At 39.2% G+C, this 21,607-nt stretch overlaps 1 protein-coding gene across 1 annotated transcript in view; it reads left to right on the top strand.

Moving 5' to 3' along the window:
- The window catches only part of TMEM104 (transmembrane protein 104), an 87,454-nt gene that overhangs the window by 29,293 nt on the left and 36,554 nt on the right, over nucleotides 1-21,607 (top strand). Inside the window, exon 9 of the mRNA XM_083430053.1 lies at nucleotides 20,471-20,564. Coding sequence (XP_083286179.1) covers nucleotides 20,471-20,564 — 94 coding nt within the window. The remainder of the gene's footprint in view (nucleotides 1-20,470; nucleotides 20,565-21,607) is intronic.

The following is a 21,607-nucleotide window of genomic DNA, read 5'->3' as shown; positions in this document are numbered from 1 at the left end:
CACTCACTCACACACACACACACACACACACATACACACCATCTGGAGTACAGCCCTCAACTAGGTACAGGTGCTCTGCACCATAAACTTCAGGATGCGCTGTGGAGCAGTAATATGTGGGACCGAACACTTCCAGGCTTATGGCCCCATTCTTATTGCAGATCGATAGATAGGTCTGTTTCTAGAACATGCACACAGTCCACTCTTTGGGAAGACCTACGAATTTTATGACCCACCTGTTTGATCACAAGCTTGTTAATATATAGTTTCTTGAGATCAAGCAGTAAGCCTGCCAAGGATTTAGATGTTGCCCCGGATCATGGAGCAACCATAGTTTACCACAACTTTTCTGTTGCGAGTCGATGCCCTGCTCCCTCTTTGTGATGAAATAAGACACGTGGACACAAGTATTTTAGGTTAATGGGCTAAAAAAGGCCACAACTTTATTGTTTACAGAATGTGACTGATATTGGCTTAGGCGTTGGATCCGAACAGACTATGCTTGACTCCTGCCCACTCTGCAGGGAGTCACACGAGGGTTAACAACCTGTAGGGGGAGCTTGTTGATGTGAATCAACTGGAAGCTTTCCCCTAGAGTCACCAGAGGGTTGTGCCATGGCTCTAGCCACCACCTGGGCATTGGACATGAGAAACTATGATTACATAGTTTCTCACTATGGTTGGTGTATCTAGCTTTCTATACTGAAGCTCTGATTGAACTTATGGAAATCAAATTCGTTATGCCTGGACTGGTAGAGAGTAAGAAGTGTGCTTGGTTGTTGGTTGTTTTTTCGGATTTATTTTTTTTAGGGGGCAAATGTTTCCCAAATATCTCTGACATTTGAGCCCCCCTTCTAAACTTGTTGTTCTTTCTGGGTCACCTCATCCCAGCAACATCCATGTGTGCTGGATGTGTGCAGATCTCCTGGTGCACACCTGCAAACCAGTAACAGTTGTGTGAAGATCTCTGGGTTGCGATGAAAAGCTGTGAAAGATCTCCCAGCGAACCAGTCCTTCCCTTCATCAACTCCTGTTGATGCCAGTACAACCAACCCTTTCACACAAACCAGCCCTGGTGAAAGTGAGATGGTGGAGGTTTATATGGATTCTAGAAAAACAGATAGAATTGCAGAAACGTGCTCACTCCACCCAGGTCATTGGGTTCTGTAGAGCTTTCTGCAGGGGCGGGGGAAATAATGGGGCCATAGGAATGCATGAAAATACTGGTACTGTTCTTAGAAATGGTACAATCTGAGAGACAAAGCAGACTCTAGCAGGCTTCCTTAGTCAAGGTGTCAGTTTAGTTTAGTTACTTTTGTATGTCTGGTCTCTCCTTGTTTGCTTACAGACTTGTAAAATTTCCTTTCCCCCTCTTTGCTTTATACAAGTACAAGCCTCTAAAGGCAGTCTGTCTTCCTTGCATGTTAATACTAATTGGTATGGTTATTATCACTATTTAACCCAAATGGCCTTTGTGCAGAGGGCAAGGCTGGTTGAATGAAGCTTGTCCACAGGGATGGATTTTATAGCAGCTATCCCATCTGGCTCTGAGCAGTTCATACACACACAAAAAATTTTTGATATGAAGAGAACAGAGGCTGCCTTATACATTCAAAGGAGTCTTCTCTATTGAGATACCAAAGTTGAATATGCCAGGTACTTTCATTGTATGAAAACATAATTAAAGGATTCATATACACTGGAGCACCATGATCAGGATAGGGACCCACCTAGTATCAAATATAGGCTTAGACCATAGCGATCAATGAGAGCAAAAGATGTAGCATATTTATGCTGCAGCTCAGTAACATCTTATGGGCATTTTTGTAACAGAAAACATGCAGGAAACCCTCTTTTGGGAGCCTTGTCCATTTGTCCTTGTCGCTGAGCAAATCTTTTCTGTGTACAGTCATACCTCAGGATGAATACGCTTCAAGTTTAGCATTTTCGGGTTGTGCTCTGTGGCGACCTGGAAGTAACGGAGCGCATTACTTCCAGGTTTCGCCGCATGCGCAGACGCTCAAAATGACGTCATGTGCGGAAGCGGCAAAACCAGACGCGCAGTTGCGTGTTATGTTCACTTCAGGATGTGAACGGGGCTCCGGAATGGATCCCGTTTGCATCCAGACGTACCACTGTATTGTCAGAATTGCATGGGTCTTGCAGTGTAAGGTGGCAGCAAGCATGCATCTTGAAACAATGAATTGTATGCATAATCAATTCTGTTGTGTTGGCATAGATTTTCATTCTGATGTCATTAAATGCCAGAGATCATCAGAGTTGCAAGGGCCTTATAATTAGTTAAGATAATGCCGGTAGTTATGCTTCATGTTAATTAATATGGATATTTGCATGTACACATCAGTATGTGTTCTCTTGTATTTGCACTGTTTGGCCTGGAAAGTAGTGAATCCTGTTTAATGTTCATAACTGCAAAATCACAATTTAAAAAACACACCTGCAAACCACCATTTTGAATTGTGTGGCCCTTGCAACTCTGCCAGTGGTTGTTATTTATGTATTGAGTTAAGGGGACCAGACGAGCATCTGCTCCAAATTTCAGCTTTACCTGATCAGTTTCAATAAAACCACCAAAAAAATGCTTGTGGGCTAGGTGACAAGCAGCCCTCATTCCTGACCTTGCCCCAAAATGACACCATAATGAAGTACACAGAGAAGCAACCACTTTGTAACACGTTGGTAGTCTTGGCTTCAGATAATATTTAACAATTTTTTGTGATAGTTAAATAAGCATCACTTGACTGGTCAGTTCACTTGACTGGTTGCTGACTCTAGCTTAGGCATGCTTAAGCCTTGAAAGTGCTCTTTGTTTGTTGCCTTTTAATAATTGCAGATTTACAAAAATTTTGGAAATAGAAGTTCTAGCATAACTGCACAAAGTAACGTGGAGTTGAGGAAGTGTATGCACACATCTTGATACAATTTCGACTAGAGCAGGTGTGAGAAGCATGAATGTCATAAGGCAGGGGTGCCCAAATTTTTTTCAAAGAGGGCCAGATTTGATGAAGTGAACATGCGTGAGGACCAACCAAAGTTATTAAGCTTTTTAAAGCTTTTTTTAGGTTTGAAGTTGTTGAGCTATTTTTACAATTTTACCCCAAATTTCTTTTTTTGGGGGGGGGGGCTATTTGGGGATTTTACCCAGGACATATACTGCCATGGGGGCAGGATTAAATTGACCGGCCCCCAAAATGGACTTTAGGCATGAAAGGATATTTTTCGCTCCATAAGACACACCTGACCATAAGGCACACCTAGTTTTTAGAGGAGGAAAACAAGAAAAAAATATATTCTGAACGAAACAGTAGGTGTATGATTTTTGTGGTTCATGCTGTGGCCACAGACATGTGATTTGACGGTGAGTTTGGGGTAGCCCAGTGCAAAAATCCTGAGAATCCATGTGGATCCATGCTTTGTAGCCACGTTTTTGCACCATTGCGGCCCCATGCAACAGTGGATGCGTGATTTTTTTGGTGCAGGCTGTAGCCATGGGCATGCTGTGATCTGATGGTGAATTTGGGGTGACCCAATGCAAAAACCCTGAGGATCCATGTGGTCCGTGTTTTGTAACCACGTTTTTGTGCCATTGCGACCCCAGGAAACAGTGGTTGCGTGATCTTTTTTGGTGCAGGCTGTAGCCATGGACATGCTGTGGGATCTGATGGTGAATTTGGGGTGAATGAGGATCCATGGGCTTTTACCTCCCCCCTCCCAGGCAGCCTCCCTAGCTCCTTATCTCTCTCCTGATCCCACCGATCAGCTGCTTCCTTTCAACACTCCCTTCCCTTTTGTTTGCCTTAGTGTCTTTTCCTTAGCTGGAGCAGTTTTTTGCTCCTCCTTTTCTTCTAATTTCTCTCCTCATTGATTTAGTCTTCCTGTCTCCTCCCCTTGCAAGTTTGCTGTCTTTACCTCCCTCTTCCCAGGCAGTCTCCTTTATTGCTAGCGTCCCTTATCTCACTTCTGATCACTTGGGCTTTGTTTCAACACCCAATTCCCTATTTATTTATTTTTTTTAAAAAAGGCATGATCTGTTTTTTGCCCCTGAGCAATTCAGCTCCAGGGACCACACATTCACTCCATAAGATGCACAGACATTTCCCCTTACTTTTTAGGAAGAAAAAAGTGTGTCTTATGGAGCGAAAAATACTGTAAGTAATGAGCTAAATGCCCACAACTAACTGGTTTTCTTTGCCCATACCATGATTTTGAGAAACTGATGAGTTGTCACTTGCTTCAACCACATTAGCTTTGAGAAATCCGCTTGATTGCACTTTGCAAGCCCAGGTTGCTCCAAACACTGGGATCACCATCTATGTGATTCTGTAATTATTATTCTCTCACCCTCTGATAGTAGAAGAATGCAGTACCTTACTTCTTGGTGTAGAACTTAGCATGCAGGCCTGTTAATATGACATTCCCTTCTTTCAGGGCCATTAGTCTTCCATTAACTTGGTAAATTCATTCTGTCAATTGCCTGCTTTTCAAAGACAACTCAGTCCTACTATTTTATAGCATTTTTCTTTCAGCCTATTATTTCCAGCCTGAACCCAAAGTTGTAGACAGACAAATGACCTGTTTGAGCTTTTGCTTAATTTGACATAGCTGAGATAGTGGCAGATTTCCTCTCCTACCTGTTCTGCAAGTAAAACCTCAGGGTCCTTTAGAATCGGCTTCTGAGGGGATGAATTTGATTTCTTGTTTGCTTCTTGATGACACTGTTGTGTTGGGACAACAGAAAGCTCAGGTACCTTAGTGCTCCAGGGTGGGAACTGATCCTTGGATCTACATTGAAGGGAGACTTCAGGAAAATAGAAACTGCTGGCTTTAAAGGATTAGCTTGTCTCTCTTTACAGAGAGATCGATAACACACTGGACCTGAATGTGCTCTTTGTACAGAGATGTCTCTGTACTTCATGATGTGAAATTTTTCTATTCTTTTTAATTGAAGCCTGGATTATGCTGTCACTCGTTCTGACTCTGAGCTTTTCTGGAGGAATGGTCTTAAGAAAGGGCTTTTGCAATCAGTTGTCCCATTCCAAACACCATAACCATGGCCTATACAGAGAACAAATATTTGTCTTGCATTGCTATGCCAAGGGGCATAGTTTGACTACTTACTTAAGAGGCAATCCAGTCCAAAGAGCTGCAGCTCAGCTGCAGCGGTTGGGAACATATACTTTAAGTTTGCCTTGCTAAACCACAGTGTGGCAGCCTTTCAACAAAGATTTGCTGTCCTTAAAAGAATTTGGTGACGTCAAAGTATATCTAGATTAGCCAAAAGAGGGTAATTGTGTATTATAGCAATGAGTCTTATGAAGCAAGTGCTTTAGATGAAATTAACTATTTTGATGGGGCTGCACATATTTTATGTGTCTGAGATCAGGTTTATTGGGGGGGGGGGGCTTTATTTTTTAAAAAGTGTGGGTACTATCTCCCAGCACTTTAGATTAAAGAATATCTACAGTTCTTCATGGGCATCTCATTTGAGTGACTGGAGGCAAATGAGGACAGGTCTACTCTGGTTTTAATATTTGAGTGCATGAGAGAATTTTGGTACATTCAATAATGTCAAACGGGGCAAGAAGCTGCAGTTACTGAAAATTTTTCTTAGTTGATATTACATTGGTTTGCCAGGTCTTTGAATTTAATGTTCTCTCTGTTAACAACTAATTGTATTCGCTTCTCATGGTTCCTTGGAATTGATCCTTCTTCCATTCCAAAATTAAGTTGCTATTTCACATTATAGCAATAATAAAGCTGAAAAGCTTGTGTTATGTGACTTCAAACCTTTCTTATTGAAAAGAAAAGAAGTGACACAATTTTGGCATTAAAAGGGTACTCAGCTGTTAAACCTTCAAGGATTTTGAATTCATGGAAATCAGAATAACTGTTTATATCTCTTTTGCCTTCTTACTTGGGTGTCATGGCTAAGATGATATTTGAATTGGAGGCTTACAGCTTATACACTTAAACCAGAGGTTTTCACCCTTTTTGAGTCCATGGCTCCCTTAACCAACTACATTCTTTTTGAGGCACCCTTGTGGGGTTCAGGAGCCCAGTTATGTCACCCCTTGCCTGCAGAGCTGGCAGCCTCTCACCCTTTTGCAAACACCCTCCCTTGTGAAGTGTTCCCTCAGCCTCCTCTCCTGTCTCCCCTCTTTGGGAGTCCTCTGGGCAGCCCCAGTCTCTGAGCTGTCCCCCCTGCCCCAAAGAGGAGGTGCCTCCCAGAGGCACCATTCGCCTGTGGAGCTTATAGCCAGGGCTGCTGCAATAATCATCTGTGCAAGCCTTTGGGAGGCAAGAGGGCATTAGGGGATGGAGGGAAGGAAAGAGGGACAGAGGCCAGTGTTGCCTACGGCACCCCAACCATCATTCACGCACCCCAGGGTGCTGTAGCACACTGGTTGAAAACCACTGTCTTAAAGTTTTGCAGTACAGTAACTATATCGACAGGGGTGCTTCTTTATTTTACTGGATTTCCATACACCTATGTTTAAAAAAGGGATTTCAAAGCAGCCTACAATTAAATTATATTAGAATAATAAAACAATCAGGCAAACAAAATAAAAGCTGGAAGCAAAAAATAAATTAGAATAAAAGCAGCAAACTAAATAAAAGAGCTAGTAGTTAAAAACACATTGAGGTATTGTTGTCTTAACCTCCTTGTGGAATACTAAAAGTTATGGAGCCAACTTCACAGGTATTGTGCCCTCAAAGTGAGGTTGGAGAGGAGAGTAGGATGAAAAATAGATGAATACTTAAATGGTCCTGATACAGGTAGCCCCTGAGGACTGTGTGAGTGCTGAGCTACCAAACAAAATAATTTCTGTCCCAAGGGAGCAGCTGTTCACCAGCCAAATAATGGGATAAGCCTGTGAAGGCTTCCCTTTGGGGAGCAGAGTTTATTGAGTTGTCTAAACTTACTGTGTGTGGTAAATACACTGCACCCTCAGTGATGAAGAAAACAGACACCTAAACTTTGCGAGATCTATACTTGACAATGTATGTTAGTAATCATAAAATAATTTGGGGGGGAACACAAATTTAGTTTTTTCTCCCGAATGCTTATTGTACAAGTGCGCATCAATAAGTCACATTCAATTCATTTTGCAATTCTAATGGCAGTGGCAGATTTGGATTCCATCCCTGCCAGTGGCATGGTCTAGCTTGGGTTCAGACCAGTGGCACTGACATTGCTGGTGTTTGTTTGGGCAGGCAGTGGCCCTATTGGGGCCACATAAGGGCACCAGGGGGAATATCAATGTCAGTCCAGTGCTCTTGCCACTACAAGTGTGTGGCCCCAACATCACTACTTCTCTGCCTTGCCTCAGCCCTGCCTGGCTAGTTCCACCTTAGCACATGTGCCACTGCTTGTTCAGACAAAAGAACCAGGGAATTATCTCAACCCAAATAAACAATACAGATAAATCATTGGCCATACTGATATTTGAGATAGGGATGTGTGAAGCTGAGGTACAAAGTTGGAAGACACACACACAGTCCTAAAAACCAAGAAACAGCACTTAAATAGCAAAACCAATATCCTTCCCTGTGGTTTCACTACCTGTGGGGCAAACTCATATATTCATTGAATTAATTATTACTTTAGTCCACTGCTGATGCAAACTTTAGAGAAACATTTTGTCATCTTTTGAGAGCAAATACAACTCTTGCAGAGCAGACTTAGGATATTGTTATTATTCATTAAATTTCCATACTGCCTTTCATCTGAGGATCTCAGAGCGACTTACAATATAAAAACACAAAAATTTGTAACATAGAAAGAAACAAAAACACCCCCATGTGTTGCTCTGTACAGTAGAAGCAGTTTGGCACATTTCAGCTGTTTTCTTGTAGTCATTTGCTTTTCTTCCCTTCCCCCTCTGTGTTGATGTAATTAGAAGATACAGAATGGAGAAGGTTGGAAGCCAAGGAGGCGCTAAAGTGATTACAAGATACTGCACCATAAATACTCAGGCAATGAAGAATTAAACAGTCACCTTAGAAAATTGGCAGTGTCTGTATTTCTACACACACACACGTAAAAAATGACAATGGAAGCATATTTGCACTATAGATGCAAGCTTGCTGTTTGCTATGACTTCGTTCTATTAGTGCTAGGAACCACATTCCTTTTGTCAAATTGCTTTCTGAAAAACATTCTGGGTCTTTTAAATATAGCAAGGGAGAAACAGGATGCAACTCACTGAGTTTAATAATTTTTGTTAAACTATATCAGGCCTTGATAAAAGCTGGTCTTTTAGTTTCTTAGCAAAGATGACATAGTTGACAATGACAATTCATTCTTTCATCATAATATTGCACTAATGTGAGCATTCCTTAACTGTGAATGAGCACAGCAGTTCATTATCTTCAAATGATTCAGTTTTTGTCCCCTTCTTTCATTGGAAAGAAAGAAGAAGCTGAGGCCAGGTTGATTAGATTAGCAATCTAATCCTTACAACAAGCTTTTTAAATCAAGGCAGGAGTAAGTTTCCCTAGCTCTTGATTGTTGTTGTTTAGTCGTTCAGTCGTGTCCGACTCTTCGTGACCCTGACTCTTGATACTGGGTTCAATTCCAAAATTTTAATTACTTTTAAATCCTTTACATGCATAGGATACATATTCTAAAGGTTCAGAAATTAATTGGTAGCCCTATTTATACCTATTTTGAAAGTTAACAAAAATCACAGCACTGTAGAGTTGGAAGGGACCCTGAGGATCATCTAGTAGTCCAACCCCCTGCAATATGCAGCTGGTCCATACAGGGATCGAACCTGCAACCTTGGCGTTATCAGCACCATGGTCTAACCAACTGAGCTATCCAGGCTCAACATTTGTCACTTTTGAGCCTAAGAATTATAATCATCATAATACTGAATAGGTGTTCTTTTAAAAAATAATAATATTTATTACCTTTAAAAGAATTTAAACACTACAAAACAAAACAAAAACAAAAACAAAAAAGAGCAATACAATACAGAAACACTACATAACACTAACACATTAAACTAACAAAACCAAACAAAAACAATTTAAAACACTCAAACAGTTTCAATATCTTATCTTTCATTCACTTATTTCACCGACCTCCTCACACCTCCCTTTTTGTATTCCACGTCTATCAGTTATTTCAGCAATTCCTTTCCATCTTCCTCTGTTTTCTGTCCTATAATTATCTTAACACATTCTAACCTTATTTTACCTATAATATTCTATTAATCTATTTATACTTAAATCCTTATAACATTTCTACTAAAGCCATATAACTTCATTCCACCATTCTTTTAACATTCATTAATTTTGCAGTATTTCTGTAAATAATCTTTAAACTTTTTCCAGTCTTCTTCCACCGACTCTTCTCCCTGGTCTCAGATTCTGCCAGTCATTTCCGCCAGTTCCATGTAGTCCATCATGAATAGGTGTTTTTAAGTGTGGCTAAGCATGGAATAAGACAATTGTATCATAAACCATGCAGTATGTACAATGGAATCGAGAAAATTGATTTCTGATTATTTATTTCGCTATTCAGCAAAAATGCCATTTAAAATCCAGCTTGCATCTGAGCCTTCTTGGTGAAGCACATTTACTTTCTCTGTCTTTTTTTCCCCTCTTCATTTTTAAAAGCATATTCAATAACTTGCAAATTACAAAATTGACATGCTATTTTCTTAGATATCAGCATCATAACAGCTATCATAGCTCTTAATTTTTATAATTTAAGCCTTCCAAAGGTTTTTGGAGAGTGCTGCCCAAGCGGATGGAATCTTCTGTTTCCTGTGATTTGTATCATAAAACTGTGAAGGATAAAGCTTAGATTTTAGCTCAAGAGCCATCTGGTGCTTTTGCTGAAGATCAGAATTCATATGAGAGGGAGAAGCATGTCAACTGTCAAACTGCAAAGACAAGACAGATGGCATGCAAGGTTCAGGAAGGAGTGTTCAAGGGAGTGTTGGCCATCAGATCAAGAGGGGACTTGGGCCCCTTTTCTGCTCCTGATATTTGCAATTGATTGGTTGTAATATCAATGTGTGCGATGCCGTTGCAGTGTTCACAGCTTCTGTAATGGGGGCATAAGGACAGTAGTTGCTGGGGGTTTTGTCATAAAATTACTCCACCAGCTATTGCTAATGGCCTTACAGGCTGAAAACAGATAGACTAAACCAGCAGTGATGACTAGTTTTTGGAGCAGTAAATAGAAGCGCTATACTTGAAATTGTTTTTAAGGCGATTGAAACACTTTTATTGTGATTTGAAGCACGTTAGTACCTCCTTAAATGGCCTAGTGCTTACCAGCAACTAACTCCAGAGCTTGTTACTTAGGCCGTTAGCTACCTTGTGAACTCTGGGTCAGTTTGCAGAATGGGCAGTTTAAAAAAATCTAAGGTGCTTGCCTCTGTCAGCAACATAACTTTGCTTACTGGCTTTATTATTGCTTACACATCTACCAAGGATCTTATTCAACCTTCAAAGCTATCACAACATTTTAATGTCCTTTGTCGACGAGATCTTCAGCAGAGCTGTTATTTATCCTCTATTGAAGGACATTCTGTTTTTCTGCTCCTTAAAGTACACGGTTGGTTTTTACTGCCCCACACCTTGCAGCTGCAGGCCAGGCAGTAGCCCTGCCAGTGCAGGCAGTAGTATTTCTCCAACCCCCACACAATTAAATGACATTGGAAAAATGTGAGACTCTATACTGCTCTCGTATGGAAAAAGGGCTGTTTAAAAATAACCGCATTTCATTGGTAAGAGTAGGTAGGGTTGGTGGATATATTTGATTCAGTTCGTATTTAAAGATAAACTTGGCAAATCTGCATTCTCTGAAAGCATATGTGAAACTAAAACACAGCCTTCACTCAAAATTTGCACCTCTCTGAATTTTGCAATGCAATTCTGCAGCCAAATAAGGTGTACAGAAAACATAAACTAAGATTAAGTGTGCATATAAATGCATGTATTAGTGTAAATAACATACAAAAAGACAGCATATTAGGGGAAATTGCATACAGAAATGCGTTAATAAAAATTCACACTAAAAGACTGTTGAATTTTCATGAGATTTTTTAAAAATAAAAACAAACCACTAATTGCTGCGGAAGTGTTGAGAACTGAATTTTAGATTGGAAGAATGAGTAAGCCTCATACTTGTAATGTAACCCTTTAAACATTTTGTGTATGGAATTCTATTACTAACTGCCTAGTCTTGGTGTTTGCAGCAAGATGGTTCAGCTGAGCCCAATATATTATATTGTTATCTAATAAAAGAATGTAATTTAAAATATTGATGGCAACAGATGCAGAAGGTGAGATTCTGAATTCTGGTACAGGCACGTAAACGAATGTTGACTTTGGGAGGTAATAACAGACTTTAGTACATCAACACTTTTCCAGCTCTGTAAGCTGGCCTGCTGCTCATTCTCTCACTAGCCTGGAGGCAATTTAGAGAGATAAACTTTGTTTCTTCCTCCTCCTCTGCCTCCTGGATCACCTAGCTACTAACTCTGATTGGAAACAAAATATTCAGCAAAAGATACAAAACTGTTGCCATCTCACTCTATTGTGTGCTGGGTTGGTCTAGTTTCATATGCAAGATACTTATAAGGAAACCGACTTCTTCATTTTAGTGCAGAGCTTCTAGTTGGTTGCTTCAGTAGCCTTTGATCAATGTTTGTCATTCCGGAACAGGGGTGAGAAACTGGATCCTGCTTGGTGGGCAGGATTCAAAATGGCCTACATTCTGCAGGCCACTTAGAGTGGGGAAGGGGCTTCCATTACCTGGTGTCAGGTGATGTGACTTTGAATTCATGGCATGCACAAGAAGAATTAGGAGTGCACTCTGCATGCACTCCAGATTATGAGTTTCTTCTTTTGCAGCCTTAGCTTACATTCAAGCTACAGCTGGAAAGAAAGATTTAGGAGTTCATTTTAGAATTCCTTCCTGAGTCTTCCTTTTAAATTGGCCTGCTGGTTTACCTGTGCCTTGACATATGATTTCATGTGAAGGGTGTGTGGGTGTGCTTTGGGCCAAACCAATGTCATGGGCCAAATAGGAGGCCCTGGTAGGCCCATGGGTTAGAAGTTCCCCACTCCTGCTCAAGAGAGAGAGAGAGCAATGAATAGAGCTTATAGGAGTTTTCCTGTAGATAAGAATAACTGCCTTGCTTGATCTTGGTTTAAAAATATTCTCCTTGCTAACAGCAAAGGATGTAATAAATGGATATGCGGCTCATGATTGAAAAGCAGGCATAATTTCTTATCTTGTTCAGTTTGATATGAACCTTTCTTCTGAATCGATTGTTGTCAGTTGTAAACCACCAGGGTTAAGTAATGTGCTCCAATTTGAAGATTTGCCTGTTTGTTCCGCCTCAGGTTAATTTGCTAAAGCTTAGCAGGCAGGGTGATAAATGCCTTAGATATTTCTAAAATAGGTAGCTTGGGATGTAAGCTGCCAATTCCAGAACTCTTGAAGTGCCAACTAGGATTCTGTGAGTTTAGCTACAGCTTTATAGCTTGAAAGGTTTGATGCTTAATATTTATTGAGCTAGTGCAGACAAAATATATTCTTTTTCTGAAGAAAAAGTGAAGTTAAAATCTTAAGTCGTGTCAGGAACCCAACCATGAACAGGATCCTTGACTTTTGACTCCACCTCAATATTCTTGAACCGCTTCAGACCTTGGACCCATCTTTGACTACTACTTGGAGGTAAACTTTTATTTTTAATTATATATTGCTGTCTTCCTCTTTTCCTCTCTAAGATGCTCAGTTGCATCTTAAGAATACAGAAGGGAGTACAGAAGATGAGAAAACCCACTTCTTTTGAAATTCCCTCTTCCATGTAAATTGTAAAAGTGCAGGGGAGCTGCCCATATCTGCATCTGGCCACCCTTTCTTTGTTTTCTCTCTTTTACAGCCCAGTCCTAACCACGTCAACTCAGAAGTCCTATTGAATTCAGTGGGGCTTACTCCTAGGTAAGTAGGGTTAGGATTGCAGCTTAAATCATTAGACACAAGATGCTAGTTATGTCATTGCTGCAACCTACCTTAAATAGGAGTGTGGCCTACTTCTGTCCATGAGTATAATGCACATCCTGTAAATTATTATTTCTTTTCATGATCAGAGTTGCTGTATGAGCGCCGCAACCCCATAGTCGCCTTTGACTGGACTTAACTATCCAGGGGTCCTTTACCTTTTTATAAGGGCTCATCCACACTTCTTTTTTATTTAGTTTTTATTGCCCATACTTCTGCTTGTCCTGTGCCTAACAAAGCACAGATCCAAGTGGTTTTCTGCTTGACCTATGCTTTCTAGGCATGGGTCCAAGCAGTTTTGCCTTTTCCCTGCTGCTTTCCCCTGGAGAACCTATTCTTTAGTGCTAAATTGGAGCAAACATCAATCCAGAGAAAACCTGATTGAAATTTGCTCTGATGCCACAGTAAACAGTGGGTTTTCCAGGGAGAAAGCATCAGGACAATTGAAAGTGTGGATGAACCCTAGGTTTTCATACACTAATGATTTGCTTTTTAACACAAGAGATAATTAAAGTTCATTTGCTTTTCATTTCCCTGATAGCAGGATGCAAAAGTCTTAGCTTTTAGAATATTTCTGTTTCTGAAACAAAATTATGCTGGCCTTTCTATTTGTGAACTATTCACAGTGTATTTTATTGCAAAACTAACAATCATTCCTTAGGAAATGGTTTTAATTGTTACCTGTGGTTCATTTGTCAATCTCCCTGCATGAAAGAACTTTATTTTGGGACTGTACTTTTTGCTGGTTTATGACAGACATAGCTCCACTGTGCCTGCTAATGGCAGTTAGTGACATGAACCCCTTTTGAAAAAAATGTTTAAACATTTCTACCTCCTCTCTGATTATCCTTATCTTGGGGACTGGACAGTTAGAGAAGCAAATTCATCATGCCTTTTGGCTCAATTTGAGACTCATTAGGAGCAAAATATATATTTTCTTAATCAAAGGGATTAGGAAATAGATCCATAGTTCAGGTACAATGATTTATATGTTATTTCTCTGTGATAATCAACTGAGTGAAGGAGAGGGTGTATTTGAAGATGTACTCTGAAGCTGATCAGTGGGAGAGGATATGGTGGTGAGTGATTGAGAATTTATAACCATGTGCAAGTAAGATTACAAAACTGTCTCAGAAGGGTTTACTTTAAAACCCTTCTGACATCTACCCTCATAGCAACTGATCAGGCAGCAGTTTTCTCTGAGTTTGCTGCCGCAAATATGTCTGTAAACTAGGCTTTCCAGACAGGCCTTTGCACCCTAAAGCAACAATTGATCTGAGGCAATTACAGGATTCAAACCCTGTCACCTCGTCCATTGGGGATTCTCCGTCCTTCCTTCTGCTGGGCCAAGGGGCTGTTTTTGCCAGTTGGTTCTGGTGTGTTCTAATTTGCAGAGAACACCTGTTCCTTAATTATCCACATCCCTTGTCTGTCTCTTTGTTTCAGCTCTTTTTGATGTATGAGCTAATCATCTCTTTTTGAAGGGGGTTGTGTTAATTGTTTGACTGTGTGTTCCTAAGGAAGAAGGGCTGGGAACTGAATAATAACTTCCAGATTTAAAAGATGGCTGCTCTTCTTTTGGTACTGATGCAACTTTTCGATTCCCTTGCTGTGGTCATGTGTTTTGGAGTGCACCAAATAATCATTGTTAATAGAACAGTGAGAAAGGGAAGCATATGAAAATCTTAACTGCAGTTGAGCATATTGTGCTAGTATTGCTTCTAGATTGCCTCTAAACCAGGCATGAATGGAAGGGGACAACCAAAGTGCTTCTGCTGCGACAACCTAAGTGTTAACTTCAGTCTCCATGTCTGTTTCTCACTGATTCCCCAAGCTACCATGGGATGCTTTGACATTGAATTGTTGCTGGGCAGTACTGAACGGTATTGTGGGGCTGTACCACTTACCTGACCTCCTTCCTGCTGAGTCATTGCTTCATGGGGGTAGGAGGACGCAATGGTGAGGTCAGTGCAGTACTAGCATGCAAGTAGAACCAATCCTTTGATCCAGCTGGTGCTGACCTTATCACATCCTCGTTCTCGCCCCCCCCCCCCCCGTCTCTCCATCCTGATATGCAGTGCCTTCGCCAGAGGGAAGTCAGGTAAATAAGACATACATACTGTGCCATCAGCTACTGCAGCTGGGTAAAACAAATTAAAACAGAAATACAGCCCATTAGATGTATGCTTTCGTCCCATAACACTTTCCACTTTAATTCTAATTGTGCAAGCATAGTTACGGAAGTTTTCACTTATTCTTTATATTTAGAACTTTGATACAGGAAACAGAAAAGAAAACATAAGCTGAATGGATCAATGTATCTCTTTATTAGTAATCTTTCCCCCACCCTCTTCCCTTGCCAATAAAAATAATCCCTCTGGGATAGGATTCTATTTCACTTAGCTCAGTCCACGCTCACCCACATTTCAAACCTCTTGACATTCTTTGAGTGTTCTTTAAAGCCCTCTTCTCATTATTATATAGCTTAGTTAATTAGAGACTTTTGGTGGAGTAGTACTTCATTCCCCAGTGATAGCAAATCAGCATAAAGAGGTCACAGCTCCTTCGCATGTTGTGCATTTTCTCTGATCCTGTTGTATTGCCTGGGCGGTGAAGGAAAATTGCATAGATGAAATGTTATTCTTGGCTACTAATGCTGCATTTTGTCAAGGGTCTCTGAATGGGCAGGTTTTCAAAAGACAACTTCAGGATGCTTATCTGAGCCTGTTCACATCCTTACATTGCTTTTAGACCAGTAGTTTTCAGCCACTGGTCCCATTGCCTCCCACTGGGATCTGCAGAAAGAGGGCTGGCGTAGAGGAGGAGCTATTTTCTGAAGCAGCAAATGGAGAACTTTACTGTCAGCAGTAGGCCATAGCTGTCTGGTTGGTTGTTTTAATTAGCAGGCTATTTTCTTGCATAAATGTGCCCTTAGTGGCTCACAACACAATAAGAGTAATACATCTCAAAACATCATTGATTAAATGCCGCTTTTCCACAATGAGCTGTGCCTAAAGCGGCTTACAGCAAATGTCCAAACATCGAAATACAGAGCATTGGAAATACAAATATACAAAATACAAAACATGCCAGTAAATTAAAAAATGATAAAAATCAACTATTTGGCAAACACAGAACAAGTTCAGCAGTAATTATCTAGGCTTAAATATGTAAATTCAAACAAAAACAAGAGTTAACAATAAAGTTTTTGGTACTGGTCTTGCTGCACTCCAACGAGCCTGACTTAAATACAATTCAGAGGAGAGGGGTAGATGACATACAGCTGGCTCCCATATCTCTCCTCCAGGGGAGACTGACAGCATCGAAAGGCAAATGTCAGAGAGGGTGATGATGGTAAGTCTCTTCCTCAGCATCTTGCACATGTCAGCTGCTGATGCAGGTCTTATTGCCCTTCAAAAGCCCTCAGTATCATGGCTTAAATACAGTACAGAGGGGAAGGGTCCCCTCACCAGACCGGGTGGCATTATGATATAAATAATGTAAAATAATAGTAAATATTGCATTCCAAACAACCCGCTCTTTTCAGTGTCACTTTTATAACATTTGTAAGTTGATACAAAATTATCAGTCATTTTGTATCAATAGTATCAGTTGATACTGTTGAAATACACAAACCAGTCACAGGAAACGTTCTAGTGCAGCCACATAAGAAATTGTATAACTGGTGCGTCAAAACAGAAATGCTTATAAGCTTGTTTTCCTTAAGAACTATTTTAGCAAACCTTAAGTCTTAATTCATAAAATGTCTATGTTATTTGAAAACCACCCCATGTCTAAGCTAAGTTCCATGCTACTTGCAGGTGTTCTCAAGGAGACACAAGGGAATTTTTAGGTTGATTGGTAAAAGGAAGCCTTATAGAAAAATACTTTTGCTTGGTGGTACTGAGAGTTTAACAGGAAGGGTGGATAAGCAGGGGGTTATACATGATGACTTGGCTGGAACTCCTTCACCCGGCCCAGCACAGGACCCAGGGAAGCTGGGGTGCCATTATAGAGACATACTGCTAATTCTTTATTTTATTTTTCAGGATTCTCAATCAAGGCAGGAGTACTAAATTAGATGTTATGATGTCATTGTTCTTTTTAGCTTTGTGAACTATCCTGCCATCAGAACATGCAAAAATTAGCATATAGAAGAACATATAATTGGATAAATCAGTGAAATAGTGAAACATTTGCTATTATGATCAACTATGACTCTGAAGAAAAATGAGATTAAAATTTGATAAAACTTAAATGTGCAGAAGGAACTGAATTAAGTAATTGGGCTTAATGAACTGGTTAATTATTGATTTCATGCAAATGATTGTTATTTCATTTGTAATATGAGGCTCAATTTTTAACGAATTAGCTGATTTATTATAATGAAGAATCTCTTTAATGAATTAGTGGATTAAAATAATTAGGAAACTGAATAATAATTGTTTTACTGTTGATGGACTTGATGCTCTAATTTGAAAGGCGAAAATATATTAACTAAATAAAGAAAATGAAGACAAACAAAATAGTCATCCAAGAGATGCATTAGAATTACAGGTGTGAGATTATTAGATAAATCAGGAACATATGGAAGCAGTCCCAGAGAGAGAAAAGGATGCACGAGAGATTAGAAAAAATATTTTTTATAGTTTGAATCCCTAGGGAAGATACAATTTTCCTCAGATGTTATCCCAGATATAAAAATATATATTTTAGAATGTCTATGAAATGACTCTCATAAACCTTTCTTTGGAAAGCATATTACAGAAATAGATGCTTTTCAAGAAGGTGACTTGATTATATGATGTGTGTGTGTGTTATATATTAATTAAAATATATTGAAATTTAAAACCTGAAAGTTGGATTCTGTCATTCTGTGGCATACTGTACCATACCCTGGTGTTGCTGTTTTTTTGTTTTGTTTTGTTTTGTTTTGTTTTTGCAAGTGTTTAAAAATTAAGAATAGTAATAGTAATAACCTAACTCATCTGAGTTAGGTAATGGCTATGTATTTGAATAGGTGACTTCAGTAAAGGGAAAACTATCAGATATTCATAAAGTAGTTTAAAGATGGAACCATTAAATATTTTAACATTTTACTTTGGACCACATTTTTCATATTCTCCCATGGACAACATACTTGCTTCAACAAAGCATAACTCATCAAATTATGATTGGTGGAATAATGTTGCAGGAAGTTTCAAATTATACCACTGACAAAATTTAGTCCAGTAGATTGAAGTCTATTATATTATGTGTATATAACCATCAGAAGTGCAGAACAATTCAAATTCAATGGTCCAAATGGCTTTCTCCCCCAGAACTTTATAAATTAGTAACTTTACTTATACAAAATATTTTGAATTTTGATAAGTGGATGTTTGCTAAGGACATAGGGAGTATTTTATGGACAGGAAAATTTGCATATATAAAAATGTTATCCCCAAATTTCATTTCATTAAGCAGTCAGCACTACTGACTGATGGACTGTGATTAATAAAAGCATCTCATATGGCAAATAATGAGTTTTTCACAAAATAAACGGAGAGCTAAGATTTTGAAATATTGAACTGTATTACAAAGCTGCAGTATTGTTGCACCGTTGGGAATATTAAGAGCTTTGAAGAATATTTATGACTTTCATTGGAATGAGACTAAACAGGCTCACTGACTACCAGCTTTATATAGGAATTAATAAAGAACTGACATGTAGAATCAGGATTGCAGCTAAGGTTAACTTGCCCTTTAACTGTTGGATAAATTCTGCCTCTTTCTTAGTCTCTTTGTCTTGCCATTATAGGTGATTACAATAATACTAACTTTCCTTGTTTTGGTGTTTTATTTATAAATTTTGAATGAACAAGAGAAGAAAAAAATATTGCTTGTCTAGACAGTAGAAATAAATGGAAATTGGGTCCAAAATTAATCTTCCAATATTTTATCAATATTTACAAATTAGACATTTTAAAGGAAGGTTGACATTTAATAGTGCTCTAACTATTTGAGTTATTAGACTATCAGTGTAATGGATCTATAGGACTTTTCCCAGCAGTTTTATTATGTGCTTTTAACAAACTGCTTTGCAGAATCAGCTTTACTGTTCCTTAAAAAAAAAAAGGGAACAGAACATTGATATAATTACACAAAATAAATTGCAATATCTATTAAGACAAAGTGTGTCTCAATTTGTAACCTTTAATATAAAAAATTGTCCTTGACACCCATAAAATTGAAGAGAATCTATATTAGTAATGTGAAATATTGAAAATCTGGCAGTTTGAGGGCTGTCATGATGCCCTTTTGTTTGTCACACTGAAAAATTAAAATGGTCTGGATAAATCTTTTCAGTGAAGAGACATGTGTTAGGGGGATCTGAAATTGGGTCTCCAGCTGTTTTTTAAAATAAAAGTTCAGTAACAGGTGAGGGGAGACTAGAATCTTACTGGGACATCTTTCTGAATGATAAATCATTGCCTTCTCCCCTCCCTAGCTGATTATTTGCCTCAGGGGGCACCACGTACTAGTATTATAGGGCAAAGACTAGCTTGGGGTGATTTTTTGTTGTGGCCAATGTTCCCGTTCAATATTGTGGTCATGATTGGATACAGCCTCTCTCTCCCCCAACCCAGGGGCCTGGTAGCCACTACAACTTTTTTCCAGTAACATAACAACAACTATAATGGTAGAGAATCTGATAGCATTCAATATGCTGGCTCTTCTGTTTGGTTATTTGAAGAGAGTTCACAAGAAGAGGAAGTTGAAGTGATGTAAAGCATAGTTGTGTTGGCAAAAATGGGGATGTGAAGAGATGGAAAACAAAACTCTGTGTGTGTGTGTAATGTTCGACTTAACAAGTTTGGTCTCTGTTACAAATTAAGAAGAATGAACAACCATTTAGAAGTGGGAATCTTCTGTTCACTTTCAATACCTGTAGAGGGGTCAACCAGGAATAATTTTGGATGTTTTAGCACCTTCCCTAAATATATACTGATTTGCTCATCATTTTTTGTTTATATGCTAATTCCCCCCCCCCCCCCCATGATGTATTCTTTGTATGGGGTGTTTAATATTGACATTACAGTATCTTTTATTAAAATCTAGAGAGTACTACTGCTAAATAGGTTAGCAAGAACAAGTATGCAAGCCTAAACAGAATATGGGCAGAGAATGGAAAATAAATATTTTGTAGAGCTACGTAGCAGTCATGGCAAATATTTATGAACCAAAATTTCACAAATGCTCTAATTCTGCCCTAGTCAGATGTCAGTCAAATGGTTTGACTTTGAAAAAGGGTTGTTTTCATTTTAAAACAAAAGAATGATTATCAGTAATAGAGACAATTTATGTGAGTTGTACATAGTGAGTTTGCTTTTAACTCCATTATTTTCTTGACTTTTTGTTTGTTCCTTATTTCAGGCAGCATTTACCATCCTCTTGGGCCCATTCACCTTTTTTAATGTGCAGAAAACAAAGTATCTTCAGATCCTGACATCACTCATGAGGTGGATAGGTAAGTCCATGAACAACTGCTGTGCTGCACACACATTACAAATCATGATATCATTGTGAGTTCCTCCTCTGATCTTACAATAGTCATGTCATTAGACTGCTTTCAATGAGTAGTTTTTCATGCAAGTGAGATGGTAGCTGATAGGCAAGACTGCCAACAGTGCAAAAATTGCTGCATTGCTAGCCTTTATATCTCCCTTGGCCAGGCTGCAATTGTTAGTTTGTATGTCATGAACCTCTCTGATTCTTAGCCAGGAGACTAGGGTTTGTTGCTGCAATTGCTAGACATCTTGGAAACCTAGAGAGAATAATAAACTTCATGAGTAAAGAGGGAACCGCAGTATAGAAAGATAGATGCATTTTATTTAAAGGTGTAATTGAATTTGAAGCTACATTTGTATGTGTTTATGCGCCTCACACGGCCGAAAGCAGTTTTTCATGAATCTAATTAAGGTTTGGGATACATTTGTTGCAGGCAGCATACATATAGGAAGAAGACTTTAATGAGGTATTGAGCCCAAGATTAGACAGATCAACAAACACAGGACATGCTAATAATATCCCAGTTATCTTTTAAAAATGGTTGGCTGGGTATTTGGTGATATTATCACCCTAACAAAGGGGACTGCACTTATTATTCTAGCGTTCATAGGTCTTTTTATTACACTTTTGTAACATCATTTTTCCAGTCTGTTGTAAAAGCAGAAATAGATACGATGTTTAATCCTGATCATGCACCATTAACTCTTTATTGGGAATTTAAAGAGAAATCATCACCTATTTGGCAGCTACATTACCTTTTAAAAGAGAATTTCCATGCGCTGCTCTGGTTTGCCAGAAGCGGCTTAGTCATGCTGGCCACATGACCCGGAAGCTGGACGTCGGCTCCCTCCACCAATAAAGCGAGATGAGTGCCGCAACCCCAGAGCCGGCCACTACTGGACCTAATTGTCAGGGGTCCCTTTACCTTTACCTTTAGTCTTCACTGCAGAGTAGGTGGCTGGAGTGGTGGTGAGATTCTAATCCCATTGTTATGGATGGATC

Source organism: Podarcis tiliguerta (genome assembly GCF_965153285.1).
Source record: "Podarcis tiliguerta genome assembly, chromosome: 2".
Classification (NCBI taxonomy): Eukaryota; Metazoa; Chordata; class Lepidosauria; order Squamata; family Lacertidae; genus Podarcis; species Podarcis tiliguerta.
The sequence above is the reverse complement of the archived record's forward strand: the minus strand, read 5'-3'. Positions and strand labels throughout refer to the sequence as shown.